Source organism: Hippocampus guttulatus, chromosome 17, assembly GCF_054856545.1.
Source record: "Hippocampus guttulatus isolate MCC_2025c chromosome 17, RoL_Hgut_1.0, whole genome shotgun sequence".
NCBI lineage: Eukaryota > Metazoa > Chordata > Actinopteri > Syngnathiformes > Syngnathidae > Hippocampus > Hippocampus guttulatus.
In genome coordinates, this window is record NC_141277.1 from 5710538 (window position 1) to 5725694 (window position 15157).

Consider the following 15157-nt stretch of genomic DNA (forward strand, 5'->3'; position numbering starts at 1 on the left):
TGGGGTTTGGACACATGATGGGTGTCCTCTAGGTGATGTCCTCGCTCATCACGAGAGGGGTTCTTAAAAATAAATAAATAAAATACAGTGTTGGGTTGGGGTTGCTGCGCTGTTCATGACCATCTGCTCAGAGTGAACTGTTTTAATGAAGACAGATGAAAGGGGGGTGGGCTGACCAGATTGGTGTCTAATAACACACCCATGTCCATCTATGTCAACTTGAACCTTAGCTGAAAGTTAAAAAGTGGTTCCCAGAAGGGATTTCTATTTTTGGCGACAATTTACAAAGATTTTGTACAACAAAAAATGAAAAACCGAAAACAACTTGTTTAAGTCATCGGTTCACCCAGGACTTAAAAATTTGAGTTTGCCCTGTCTTTAAAAAAAAAAGAAAGAAAAAAGGATGGAATATCTTGAATCTATTTGAAATTAAACTTTGACCGGGAGTGGCAGAAAACAGATTGAAAGGTGAACTCTTTTTTTTTTTTTTTGGAAGCTTGTGAGTTGTACTGAGGTTTATTGCCACCATACAGCGCTAATACTTCAAGTGTGTGCTCGCAAGTCAAAGCCAAAAAAGCGTCCGAATGAAATTCATAAGTCTCCTGGCACTGCTGTGAACGCACTTCTCAATGATTCGACCTCAGTGCTCACCATCATCTCATTACTCCAGCCTTAATAACTCCCAAGAAGAAGACGCACGAGCGTGCGGCATTTCCCACCCTGAGGCCTCACCTAGCCGATTGTGCGCTAAAATTAAAAAGGGGGCCCATGGCCGTGGCGACAAGCCCCGAACAGTCAGCGGTGCTTCTTATTATTAAGAGTCATCCCTGTTTGGAAACGCACACCGAGACTGGGCGAGGGAGTAGGGAGGAGGGAAGGCGGGGGGGGGGGGGGTTGAATAAAGATGCAAAGCCTGCAGAGGACATCACTTTTACCGTAAAGGTTGTCAGAGGTGTCCGCGTTGGATTGATGGATGGAGGTGGAGGATGCTCAGAAGAACATCTCCTGCACACTCGTCTTCATCTGGTGACAGAAGACAGGAAAAGGAGGGCGTTTATCATCGGCAGCGAGCTGAATGCACATTTACAAATATTGACAAACAAACAAAAAGAAAATACACACGCAAACACGCATTTTTTTTCCCCATTTATGTTTTGTTAATCCTGATGGTTTTCCAAACAAATCAGGGAGCAATATTCATTTCTAACACACCACAAGATAAATCGATCATCCGATAATCAGGCCTGTGCTGACTTTGATCGCAAGTGAGGGAAAACGCTCACATTCAGCGCGATGGTCAGAATGTGCGTAGCCTGCTTAACACAGCACTTGCCTCTACTGTGGAGTCATTTTGAAGAGGGATGACACCAATATGCCTGACAACTCCCACACTTAGCCTGGCCCTCTTAAATGGATTGACTTAGATCTCACTGACCTTGCGTTATTAGCAAATCAAAAGCAGATTAATTAATCACGGGTGCACACTCGGTGTGCGTGTGTGCGTGTGCATTGCCCTAAGTGACTGCTGCAGTATAACTTCCTGAGGAATCGGCCCGTCCTGACACCTCAGGGAGCGCCGATACTGTCGCCTAAATGGATTCTATGAGTGGTGCAGAGTCTATTAGTGCATTAATTTCACCGAAGAGCTTTTAACTCTGTGCTTATGAATCATCTGCTTCGAATTTTACCGCCGACATATTGTACTTTTATGTTAAGGGCTGTGAAGAAAGGTGAGGAGAAGGGGGCGGTGTGGGGGGGGGGGGGGGGGGGGCAACAACACTTGGTTTGTCGAGTACTGCAGGAGTGTATGCACCAAGGCGCTGCTGCGGGCGTTTGGATTTTGACTAGAAGAGCGAACACGTGTGATGTTATTCTTCCCGCAGCTTCCGAAGCTATTCCCTCCTGTTACTCTCTGACATTTGGAAAACACAACACTCTGTTTTGAAGATGGAGCAGAGCCAAGAAGTGCTTTTTGGTGTGAAGACGCAGAAGACGACTGGTCTGTCTTCCAAATATGTCAGCTTCATCCATCTGGATGTGCATTTTTTTTTTATCTGAAATGCACACACCATCAGCAATGCAAACTGGACAAACTGCACTATTTTAACGCCCCGTGCCACAATTAAAAAAATAACACCAAATTGAGATTTAAATGAATTCCCTTCTTTAAATAAGTTATTGCTTTGCATATGTTGACCTGCAGTTCAGGATTGGACAGAACTGGTTTCAGCATTTTCCATCAGCACCCCCCATCTTCTTTGCATTGTTGTTTATGTGGCAAGTGAGCATAAATGTTTACAAAGTTGAGCTAGTTGTCCTTTGCTGTGGTGCAATATGATGCAGTGTAGTGCAGTTGGGCGGGCTCTGCAGACTACAAGCACAATAACAAGCGCATTGTTAATTAATGTAATCGGTCGTTTCCGACTGTGTTGTGTTTCAGAATATTGACGACGCACAGCGGGATTTCTTGTATTGGCTAACGAAAATAGCAGAAAACAATGTCCTCCCGTCAATTACTGATACAGCGTGCCCGTCTCCGTGGACATCAAGAGAAAATGGGCTCAAACATAACACAATATACCTGACGAAAATAGAAAAAATGTCTTCCCGTCAATTAGAGTGATACAGCGTGCCCTACACAAATTATATGGCACTGCAATGTATTAAAATACTTAAACTTGTAAATAAATACAAGTTTATTTGTTTTTCCAGCTCTAAAAATGCTCACCTGCACATGCATGGAACCAAGGTAAAAAGGGGAAGAGTCGAGGGCGGGAGTTGTACTTTAAAGAGGCAGTGTCACATTAATTATTGAAGTGAGGAAACACATAAACATTTTTGTTCCGACCTTTGATAAAGGAGGATAGAGTAAAATAACACGTCAGGTATTTATCATTTCACAAATTTTGCGTAATCATAATACTTTACAGTCAGTTTTATTTACTGGCCCTGTTGAATTCACCCCCACCCAAAATTACACAAAATATTGATTTGAAAAAGAAAAACAATAAAAATTCCACACAAATACACACATTAGCCTGTAAGAAAATCGGACAAAATGAACATTTGTACCAGCAACATGAGCTTCCTAATTAAATGATAAGAGGAAAAAAAGACTTGCCAGGAATCTTTTACTGGTCCTGTTACATTAATACCTCTCTGGCAGCGCTGTATTGGATCTTTTTCGAATGTGTGGGCATTCCCAACTTTGTTGCCGAGTTTCTCCATGAACTCCCATGGCTGACAATCCATCGGTGTACCAATACTACCCCCTGCAGGCAAGCAAAGGTACATTTCTCAAAATTATAGTCAAGAAAACATGCATTTTTTTAATATTGTATGTGCAAGTGGCAGGAGATGTAGTGAGAATGGTTTGAGAAATACAGAAGGACAAGAATGTAAAAAAAAAGTGGTAAGAATAATCACAACAGCTGCTGTCACACACCTTTGATCGACGCAATATCACAATATTCAGTTCACAACATCAATCTCTCCATTACATAAACTGCATGAAAAAAAAACAGTTCTGAGACAGCTACAGTTGCTCGCTTTTGATTGTGTCATTCAGAGAGCTATTCATTGACAAAAGGTTTATCGGTGGAGATCTGTGGAGTTAAATCATCAGAATGACCGTGTCAATCAAAACCAAGCGTATGTTTGTCATGGCAGAAGAATGGATACAGCTCTCATATTGCATGTCAGTAGGTAGTTCAGATGAGAGTTACAACCACCTATCATCAGTCAATAAAAAATCTAAGATGGTTTCCAGGGCAACCAGGAGAACGCTCCACACAGCAAACATTGCATGCCTTGGCCGAATTTAATGACTTAAATAGGGGTTCAAGCCAAACTGAAAGGAGGTTTACGTGTAGGGGTTTTTTTTTGGGGGGGGGGGGGGGAATCCTCAACGTTAATGATATTACTAGTTCACATGGGGGGAGAAAAAAAAGTTACTGGAAACAGAAGAGTGACGTTGAGATTTACGCACCCACCCATCCCAACACGGTGCCTGTTACACCAGTGCTGTTGTTGCTCACTTTGCACTCTGAGCAGAGGAAGCATGTCACCATGAGAAACAGCCGCAACAACAACAACATCAAGTGAGTCCACGCTTCTCTCTGCGCTATTATTCCTACAATATATCTCATCTGGAAGGAATGGGTTTGCACCTCTACATGGGGTGTGATGCGATTCAAAATATGCTTCACTGCAACTCGATTGAGTTTGATTCAGTGGAATTACGATAAAATACGATATGGTATGGATCAGTTTGAGATGGGTAAGATGCAATGAGTTTCTTGTTGCCATTTTACAATATGAATGAACTTTATATATCTATATGGGGGAGTATCTCTCCACAAAAGGTGATTCAATATGGTTTTCCATATGTGGGGGTGTGAAACAATTCGATATGTTTCGACTCCGTGAAATACGATTATGATTTGATATGGTAAGGCTCAGTTCGAGAAGGGATGATGCAACTACTTCTCTGTTGTCATTGTACGTACATGTAAATGAGCCTTGATGTGTGGATGGATTTGACACAAATGCTCCCAATCTTCATCGTACAAAAGTCAACCAACCTGGTTTAATATTACTTTTTCCAGTGCCATCATTCTTCCTCTTCACCTGGCAGGTATGAGCCAAAAAGCAGCATGCCGAACCTAAAAGGCGCCGGATTCATATGAGCTCCCTCTGAACACTCGGCCATGAGTGGAAAGGGTTGCCAGCTCCTGGTGTCGCCATGTGGCATGTCCCCGTCGCTGGGGAAGATAAGAGGGCACCAGTCCCAGGTCGTCAAGGTGCCCGTGGCATTCCCTCCGCGGGGCAATTTTCCCTTCTCGGGTGCGAATAAAGTAAGCAGCGGGAAGCAGAACGGCGGCCCTGCGACCCTACCGAGCCTGAGCCTCCACAGGAAGGTGTTGACAAATGGGAAGCGGGACGTCAAGCCGGCGGCATCGCTGTACCAGCAAGATGCGACCATTCAAGGAGGCTCTTCCAAAAAAGGTGACGGCAGTCCACAGCTGAACAATCCTAATCCTAAAGTGGGCACACACATTGGGGCAGTGGATTCGTGATCGTCGATGGAGATATTGTTATTTGTGTGGTGTGCCATGTTGGGCATCTTGACTACAGACAAATCATTATTTTTCCCAAGCTGCCTCACCTCACTTGAAATCTTCACGGATTACACATTTGAAATATGTAATCAACATGCCACCTACTTCTCACCTTGCTCTCCCATGCGGTCATCTCGTCCAACCTCTTGGCCTCTTTTTTTTTTTAAATTGATAATTAACCAAGAATGAAATTGGTCCCTAAAGTAAGTTTGCACGGAGGGGAAGGCGGAACGAGCCAAACGGCTCATTAGTGATTAACAGAGCCGAAGGTGTATGCGCCTCCTCAGGTTGTCAAGGGAAATTCTGTAGCTAAAAACAAACACGTTTGATTCATATTTGTTTGGAGGTCTGGTGGTGAACTTTCTCCAAGCAAAGTCTAGTGTTTGATTCGGGTCTATCCGTGGGTATAACCCACTTAAAGCTCCTCTGTAATCCTGCAGAGGACACAGCAGATAATGATTAAAGATTCGAGAAACCCGACAATTGAGCTTTTGCTGGCTTTGATCTATTGGTGGGCAAAATGCTCAATTTTGGCTCAGGTCTTGGTATGTGTCGACCCCACTTTACATCCGCACTGTGTATCCGTTTTTGTTTTTTTGTTTTTTGGTCCAGCAGGTAGCGGCGGTTGCAGACCTGCCATTGAAGTTCTCGGGCATCCTGCCGGTTCGAACCCCACGGTAACCAGCTCTCCAATGTCAGTTGTCCCTGGTCATCAACAGGATGTTGTTGCGTCTTACCGCCCGCCTCTTGATGCCAGGTGGGTGACCACGTCACCGAGTCAGTCTTCTGAAGCATGCAAGTGTACAACAACACTTTTCGCTTCAGGTCGGTGCTATCGAGAGAATCCCTGGCGTCCACCCCCCTCAGTCTTTTCGAAAGCCAGTCGGTGTTTAGCGGACGAAACGACTGGCCTTTTGGCTACCGCGTCCAACCGCCGCCGGGGCGGGCACCGTGTTCCGCCCTGGCCTGCGAAAGCGGTGAGCAACTCGGCCTCCCTCTTGGCAGAACCATGTCCAGCACAGAGGCTTCTGGCGGCTGGAGCACGTCGGCCTCCCTGCCCTCGTATCTTTTCGCAGGTGATGCCGGGAGCTCCGGACAGCATAACGTAAAGAAGAGAGCTCTTTCCATGTCCCCTTTGTCGGACGTGATGGGCGCCGATTTCAACTCCATCATACGCACCTCGCCTACATCGCTTGTGGCGTATATCAATAGCTCTCCGACATCCCACCCTACTCTCTCGCCCGTCCAGTCCGAGGGCTACGGCCACTTCCTGGGCGTGAGGGGCTCTTACATCCCCCAGGTTCATCCCTACGCGATGCCAGACTCTTTACCAGCTGTGATTTCACCGGGCGAGTGCAGTCGCAAGAAGGTTCTGGAAGAGGGCGGGGCTCCGGGGAGTCAGATGGCTAACATGGTGGTGGAACAACAGTGGCTTCCAAATTCTCAGAAAGTGGCCGCAGTGGGAAATATTTCAGAAACCTGTAGCGAGGAGACCAACCACAGACCAACTCCGCAGCTACAGTCGGTTCCACTGCCTGTTGAAGAAGCTATGATTCCACAGGGACCTCCACCACCCTACCACTCCCACCGCCACATTCACCTTCCCAGAATCCACCACAAAATAAGGACCCAAGACACTGTCAACCAGGGTCCCGTGGTTGCACCCCGGCACTGCCTCAGTTTTTTCCCCCAGATTCCGATGCTGGAGGAAGAAGAGGGAGAAACGGAGGACTACGGCGCCCACCGCTGCTTGTGGGCGGACTGCAGTGCAGTCTATGAGCAAAAAGACGAGCTGGCGAAGCACATAGCAAAGCTACACGTGGACCAGAGGAAAGCCGAGGACTTCACATGCTACTGGGCGGGCTGCCCGCGGAACCTCAAGCCTTTCAATGCCCGTTACAAGCTTCTGATCCACATGAGGGTCCATTCGGGAGAGAAGCCCAACAAGTGCATGGTAATCCGCCGAGCCATATTCTGTAACTCTTGTCTTTATTAGGGTAACAGAATCTCATCTGATTTTAGTCGACAGTCAATCACAGGGGTCTTCAATGTGGCGACATGAGTGGTCGCCAGGCTGCACAGACCATGCATAAGATTTGGTCATGCATCTGGACGAAGGCATTGAGCAGTGCATTCCAAATTGAAATGTCATAGTCCATCCATTCATAACACATCAAATTCTCCTTCTGGAACCAGAAAGTTGTCCACTAACAAACAAACAGAAATGTAACTGCACTTATTTTGTAGGGTTTCTTTGATTTTTTTTTTAATATTCTTCATGGTTCAACCTTGGTTGCACTCGACTGAATGCCATTCTGGCTGATTGGGTTCATTCAGATATGCTGCCAACTTTTCACTTGATTTTTTTTTTTTTTAAATGTGCCATGAAATATTTCCCATTCTCAACACTCTCACTCTGCATTCCTTCCCCCACCCCCGGTTTCTTTTCACTCACTCCCACTGGGAAATTACGTAGGATGCAGACGAGTAATGCACAACTCTGGCCAAGACACGGTTCATGTGTCCGCCATCAACGGATCAATTATTAACAGCGCGCATAGAGGCCGGCGACATTTTGGGAGGAAAATATTCACTTATTTTGCTCCAAGCTGTCGCTGTTGCCATGGGGTTGGTGCAAATTGTCGCATTTCTACTGCTTGTCTCTGTCACTGTTTGATTTGCACTTTGATGATTTTTTTTTTCTTCGACATTACATCAAGACCTCAGGCCTGTCCTTGCACATTTTTGGGCAAGGCTTGCGGGAGATTGTGTCATGCAAGACCAGGCTAAAAGCTCAGCTGTTTGTGTTGGGGAATGAGTGGCAGGTACGAAAAAGTCGAAGCAGTGGGGAACAATAGCGGCTGCTCTTGTTACACCGTGAACATAAAGAACAAGCCTCAACTTGTGCCTGCCAAACTATCACGTGTTTGTCAAGATAATCCTGGATTGGCTCTACTATTTGTGAATGTCACTCTGATGTACACAAGGATTGAACTAATAATAGTTTGCACGATCTTTGGGTTTTTTTTCTTGATTTATTGTTTTTTTTTAAATGAAGAATTCGAATAAACCCTTTCACGCACTTTACAGACACAAGACAATAACTCGTTTTTCATTATCACAATTATAAATATACTGCTGTGTAAATGTTTTTTTTTCCCCCACATTTCAACTCTAAACGTTTCATTGCAATGTCTGACAACAGGAATTAGTGCCAGCATCGTAAGTATTTGTTAAGACAGGCCAAATGCTTTTTTTAAATTCATTTTTATGTAAGAAAAGACTACTGCATTGTAGCAGTTCTTAATGAAGTACCTCTATTACTTCCAAATATGTGGCGAGCGAAGGAATGCTGTTTGTGAATAATAAATGACAGAGCGGTGAGAGTATGTGAGGAATCTACACAATAACAAAATAGGACACGCTCTGTGTATTTTCTTCATCGGGTCTAAACGGGGAGGACATTCCAACCCCCCTGCGAACAGGAAGACGGAGAGTAAAATGAACTGAGCTTGGACCTGAAAAACTTTGCTGAGTCGCATATTTGAGCAATGCGCTCAGCGAGTTGGCATGACATTGCAAAAGAAACAAACTAATTCTTCATCCTGTGTCTGTAAGGCGCTTTTTTTCGTAGAAGCTCAAAAATAGTCAAATTTGGGGCCACGGTTCCAATTTCAGCTCCAGGTTTTTTTGTGTAGACTTTAGATGCCAAACGTCACTTTAGGTTTGTAATAGACTGGAAATTGCCAGTTAGTGCGAATGTTTGTTTGTTCACGTGAGCGCTACACAGGCAGGGTACGTCCTGGACTGGTCGCCATTCAATCAATTCACACCCATATTGAATGTAGTATTTTTTTTTTCTTTGTGGACAGAATTATTTCTATCTCCAGGGAAGCGCATATGTAAAAGATGATCACGTCTAACTATTTGGACTGAAAATCTCAACAGCAAACCGTCATGTGTATCAACACTGTCCCCTGCTGGCAGCTCAATATAACTGATAGTAAAGTCCACGCATTTGATCAAATGAGACCGTTTTCATTTGGAGTTTTAAATTAACATTCAATATCCCATAACATTAGAAACATCTGACCACCTCACACTGTGATGGCGCAAAGATGAAATGATGAGTGTTAAATTTGCGTGATGTTGCTGAATCAATATTGATGGCACGTTCCTAAACGTGTTGCTTTATGAGAAGGATAGTCTTGAGCAATTATGGCTTGTTTTCATGCAACAGGCTACATGAATTCCAGCTTTTTAAGCGTTTTTTTAAAAATAATTTGCATGTCCACCCACACATCAAGGCCAAGCAGGCTGTGTTGTGTTGAGTTCCAGCGAGCACGCTCACAGCTTTCAGTCCCTCTCAAAGGAGGACAAAAGAGGCTGAGGTCGTTCTCCGTGAAAGTATCTTTTTTTAAAAATGCATACAGGAGAAATATCGTTGCATGATTAAAGTAGCACGCCTACCCTTAATTTCTTCCTTTCTCGCAGTTCAAGGGGTGCAAGAAGGCTTTCTCCCGCCTGGAAAACCTAAAGATCCACCTGCGCAGCCACACGGGGGAGAAGCCGTACCTGTGCCAGCATCCAGGATGCTTCAAGGCCTTTAGCAACTCCAGCGACAGAGCCAAGCATCAGCGCACCCACCTGGACACAGTGAGTGCCGCATTTCCAACAGGTTCTGTGTCATTTAAAAAAAAAAAAAAAAAAAACATTTCCAGTCAGATTTTGGGATGTGGATTCAGAAGCCGTACGCGTGCCAAGTGCCAGGCTGTGCAAAGCGCTACACTGATCCCAGCTCTTTGAGGAAGCACGTCAAGTCCCATTCCACTGCGGAGAGACAGCTACGGAAAAAGGTTAGAAGCTAGGCAGGGTCCATGACCTCAAACAGAGGTCCCCTGATAAAGGTTTTGCAACTGCCGGTTTTTCACCTATAGACAGGGCTCGGGTTTTCATGTTGGTCATATCTCCATCGTCACTGATATAAACATTGTTTAAGCATTCATTGTTTGAAAAATCAATACACCGGGACACGCTAAGGCAACAACACAAATCTGGCAGGTACATGCTCGATGCTTTTGCTCATATGAACCAAACAAAAGTGTCATATCATCTAAGTTGCTTTTCCCATCCAGTAAATACCTGCAAAACAAAGGTAAGACATTTCATTTCAGTATATTGTGGTACAGTAATTATGTTGTATCAGAGTGTGATCTCTGTATCCAACACAAGAAAGTTCACCTTGGCAACCAATAATTTCACATTTTCGTGTTGCTGAAAATATCAAACGCTTCTCTGTTTAAACATCCACCTACGAAATGTTAACAGAGCCAACGACTGTTTTTGTCACCGTAGATGCAATCTGAGTTTGATAAAGCTCCCCGCAGAACAACCTGTTTAATTAGAAACTTTTGCAATCCAACGATGTCATAATAGCCAAAGTCAGATGGAACATTAATTTGACCCTTGACTATCTATTAAAGGTTCAGACAATTCAAACTACAAGTAAATATCTTCTTTGGTGACTAATCCATCTACCTAGCGCTGTAGCTAGCTAGATACTCACTGTCTCACTTGGACAAATATTCCAGTGGCAGTTTAGGTACAAGCCCTGTAATGTGCTTGTGTTACTTTAAATTGTATCTATCTATCTTTTAACATGAGTTTAAATGTGAAGGGATAATTCAGAACAAAGCCATATCCCCAGTTATGCAAGGGGGTGCATACATTCCCTCTGTGATTTATTTTTACTTCCCCTCTCAAAAATATTTCCTTTTCATTTCAGTCGGGATGCATGTTATTGGCCACATTAACGGTTGGAAAAGTTTTGAAAAGATTTATCTTTGTCTTGTTTATTTTTTAACTTTACACAAACCTGGCATTTAAACAGGGGTGTGCTGTGCAGTATATTCATATCCACTGTTAGTGCTTTCAGAAATGTTCGAGCGCTAATGTCCAATATGTGTCATTTCCTTAGATGAAATCCACATCTGATGTGACCCAAGAGTCTCTGACAGACTGCTTAACCATCCACCATTTGCACCACAGCCTCTCTCCACCAGCCAGGAGAGACAACTTGGTAGCGTCCTCCACAGCCTCTCGAGAGCCATTCTCAAGTATGGAAAAAACACGGGAGGTTTTTTTTGTGTTCCGCCACATATTCAAGGCAGATATTTACACACTATGAACTATCCATTAGACTTACACTGCAGATGGCTGCACTCAAAGTGTATCTCATCCCCCCCCCCCCTCCCCAGCTAGTCCACAGGGAGGCGACTCCCCCCACGATCCTCACTCGGCACTTATGTGCACCCTGCAAGACAGTCACAGGTAATGACATATTCTTTAAACGGCATTTTATGACATTTCTTTTCATTAAACCCACCGACTAGATTTATTTGATATTATAAATATGATTAGAATACACAAAAATAGAGTGCACTGGGAGCCGGAAAATGTAATAAGATACAGAACCGGAGTTATCAAAAAATGAAAAAATATTATGCTATATTCTTACTGATAGAATACATTTAAACAAATAACAAGGATGCGGATAAGCTGTAGATAATGGATGGATGGATGCAGTGAAGGCTGTAGTAAAGGATTTCTGTGTCAGAGAGGCCAGATGCTTCGCGGCCCCTCGCTGGCTGCGATTGTTCTCAAAGCAGCGGTGGGCCCCGAACCCGCACTGCAGGATTCTGGGTAGACAATCAGCCCGTAGAAGCAGAGCTCGCCTCGCCTCATTGGTCGAGAGTAGGCGCCGTTAATGGATGCTATAGCCACTGAGGGGAGCGGCCGAGGAATTTGATAAGTGAATCATAAAATGTAAACGGGGAAAAGAAATACCATTCAAACACCAGTGGGAGAGTGAGGCCCGTGCCGTAAGTACTTCTTAGAGGTTAAATCAATTGTAAAATCCTCGTTGCTGCTTTCTTTACTCTTTTTGTGGGATCACTTGGTTCTTATCCAGAGTTTCTGCATTGTCAGAAAATCTTTGTTGCCAAGTGGACACATTTGACCAATCAAACAGAGCCAGGGAGTCATATGACTGCACAAAAATTCTCCAGTTTTCAAAGTGACTCACTGATGTGAAACAGTATATGCACTGTACAGAAAGGCCGCAGCTCACCCGTGTCACGGGTGAGCAAAAGCGTCATAGAACACGGATGGATGGACTACAGAAAGAAACAAAAGTCAGTATGGACAGGCTCACATCGCTCAACTGCAACCCAGATTAGAAAATAAGCAGCGTAGAAAACAGATGGATGTATTCATTGAGTATTTCCGTACATAACTCTGTGATATTTCAGGTTCGTCGATCCTCCTCCTGGCCAGCTTTTCTGCACTGACCCCTGCCCGCCACTCTCAGGCCTTCCCCATCCTCCCAGTGGTGCACCCATGCGGTCCAGTCGGACCCCCGGATCGGCAGCAGACCACAGCCCAGGTACTTGTGGGAGCTCATCACCAACGACATCCTCATGCTTTGAAGACAAGACGATGGGCGGGGCCAAAGAAAAAGTTAAAGGGCAAATATGGCATGTGAAGAGCTTTATTAGCGACTGTGCGGGTGGCGGTTCGCCAATTTGTTTTGAGCAGATTATTGTCACACAGCGGCATATTTTAATGACGCTGATAAAGTGAGGCAGGCGGAGGGTGAGTATCTAAGAATGAGCGTCTCAGTTCTGCGTACCTTTAAATAGATAACATAGCCCGCCATCTAGCATGAGTTAGACGGTTAAGGTGAAAAAAAAAAATAATAATAATTACAATAATTATCATTTTGCACCACTGCAATAACAACAGGTTTGGAAAAGGAGGGCTTGCATCACAATGGGTAAGTAAAGCTGCGAGCAGTTATGCGAGGACGCTCCCACCCACTTTTTCATGGTCTTCAAACTTAAGTGAACTCATTACACAGCATAGGCAAAAAAGCTTGCCGGTTTAATGTTGCCCGGAGCTCAATCAGGCAAAATCCCTCGCAGGAATTTGTCGATGTGTACGAGCCACGAAAATGACGGATTCGTGCCAAAATGGCCGACTTCCCGTTCAATTTTGGGCATGGGGCCTTGAGACTTTTTCCTCTGTCAAATTATGATGGACATATGCACAAAATTTGATGTCCATTAGTGAATCTGGCATCAAGAGCGATTGTTTTGAATTTTTATTATTTATTTCAAGCAATTTCAACGTCCCTAATTAAAGTGGAAATGAGTTCTGTTTGAGTGTGTGATAAATGAAGACGTGTTACCTGGTTGCTTGTAGATCTCTCAGGGCAGATGGAGGCACTCTTTCCCTACGACGGGATGTCAGCGCGGGCCGAGTCCGGTCACCTCGGGCAAGTGGACGCCTTTGGAGGCAGCGGGATCTGCAACACAGGTAATGAACGCCTGTGGATGTTCACGTCACAACTTTCCATGTCGTCTTAACGGTGCAAATTCACGTGCAGGGTTTGACGTACAAACGTCAGGAGGTGACTTCTTCAACGTGATGGAAGCCCATGCGTGCCGTAACCCAACAGAGGAATGACAGTACGCCAACCTGTGGCATTCTTTCCTTTGCACTATTTTTGGACGCAATGTCAATAACACATAGACTTGACAGGAATCTCTTGCTTCCAAATAAGAATGTGACTTTATGTTGAAGTATCGAGTTTGATCCAGAAGTATTTGGAAAATCATTGATTTGATTGGGGAATCATTAACTTTTTGGGCCCAGGTGGTTCCTCATAATCAGAACAGCAATTTAATGTAACACGTATACCCCTAAATGTAGTAAGAATTCAAAAGTAGCCTATGTTTGTCAGAAAAAAGTCAGCGCCCCTTGCTCATTTGAGGGGAATGAGCAAAGCTGGTTTGATTGGTGTCAAATCAAGTTGGCGGCGTTCACGTCTACAAGGTCCACGAAAGGAACAAAACATGGACTAAGCCATATCTGTGCAGATTTACACCCCGAGTCATGTCTGACTTATAGAACTAATGCATTTGGATGCAGAATACTTTTGTCTGTACGTCTGGTACGTCATTTGCACCTTCCCCCACAGGCTTGCATTAGTAACTATAGTAACTATAGACTTATAATTTCACTGCAGTATTCTGTGCTGAAAAAAAAACTAACAATAAATGGTTTCTTGAAGATTCTTTTTTTAACTTTAAAAATTAAATAATCTACACTCAATTGAAATGATGACAACAGGTGGCGTGAATGCTGGTCTTATTTGTTTTTGGGCTCACATTGCTATCAGGTATTCATTTGACATTTTTGAAGTGGTATTTAACTTTTATATACTGGTTATATTTGATACATTTGGATATTTGACGGGAATAAAATTAACTAAATGTTTTCTCAAAGTGACACATATGACATCAAAGTGAAATCATTAACTCTTTTAGACTGCCATTCTTTTACATGAGTGCTACAAAGTTTGTGTACACTGAGGCTGTGCCAGTTCAAATGTGAACTGACTCATCAAATTGATGTTGACAATTCATGTAACTGACTTTATTTTTCTCTTCCACTAGGCTAAAAAGGTTTCAATAATTGTGTTGTGTGTATGCTGGTCAGACAATTTCAGAGCAGAATAATTAAAATAACGCTTGGATGTGGCACTAGTTATTTTTAATGTGCCACTTTGTCCAAGTTTGGAATTATGTCATTTTATGTTTTCTTTCTGTATTGTGAAGGGGGAAACAAATCAATTAAAATGTTAAAGTTTGGAAATAAGCTTTAAGGCCATATCGTCTGGTACTTTGGCCAAGTTATCAATACATTGTATGCCTGTATGATGATAAAAATAAGATAAGAAAAATCTTTATTGTCTCAAAATGGAGAAATTCGCAATTTACAGCAGCAAAGTTTGAAAAATGAAATGAATGTCTTATTTTTACTTTTGTACTCCCCCCCTCCTTCACTTTTACCTTTTATTTTCCCTTTTTTACACAATCTGTCCTGCTACCAAGCTGTGTCATTGTTCAATTGCTTCTTTCACACCTATGCTTAATTCAAAACTATGCATAATCGTGTTTCAATTATAATCGTTG

General features: G+C 43.6%; 1 protein-coding gene and 2 long non-coding RNA genes across 5 annotated transcripts in view; 1 reads left to right on the plus strand and 2 right to left on the minus strand.

The window, feature by feature from the left end:
* LOC147191716 (uncharacterized) overlaps positions 1–2795 on the minus strand; it is a 37381-nt gene extending 34586 nt beyond the window's left edge. The window contains exons 1-2 of the long non-coding RNA XR_015103500.1: positions 2729–2795; positions 936–1023 (exon numbers count right to left, since the gene is read on the minus strand). This is a non-coding gene — a long non-coding RNA (uncharacterized LOC147191716). The remainder of the gene's footprint in view (positions 1–935; positions 1024–2728) is intronic.
* A 376-nt stretch (positions 2796–3171) lies between these two features.
* LOC147191717 (uncharacterized) lies at positions 3172–5139 on the minus strand. The gene is made up of 3 exons (XR_015103568.1): positions 4897–5139; positions 4584–4763; positions 3172–3272 (listed from the first exon to the last, which is right to left on the minus strand). It is a non-coding gene; the product is annotated as an uncharacterized LOC147191717 (long non-coding RNA).
* Positions 4710–14840, plus strand: glis3 (GLIS family zinc finger 3). Of its 3 annotated transcripts, none has more exons than XM_086135629.1 (10): positions 4710–5007; positions 5733–5877; positions 5946–7074; positions 9615–9776; positions 9842–9976; positions 11098–11236; positions 11378–11450; positions 12431–12564; positions 13383–13496; positions 13567–14840. In XM_086135629.1, exons 1-10 carry the CDS (start codon positions 4710–4712, stop codon positions 13644–13646), a joined length of 2409 nt encoding a protein of 802 aa, XP_085991755.1. In that variant the 3' UTR covers positions 13647–14840. The 3 variants fall into 3 exon arrangements, with proteins under 3 accessions (XP_085991755.1, XP_085991757.1, XP_085991756.1); XM_086135631.1 differs by having other exon boundaries at positions 9866–9976; XM_086135630.1 differs by having other exon boundaries at positions 5736–5877.
* Positions 14841–15157: the final 317 nt, after the last annotated feature.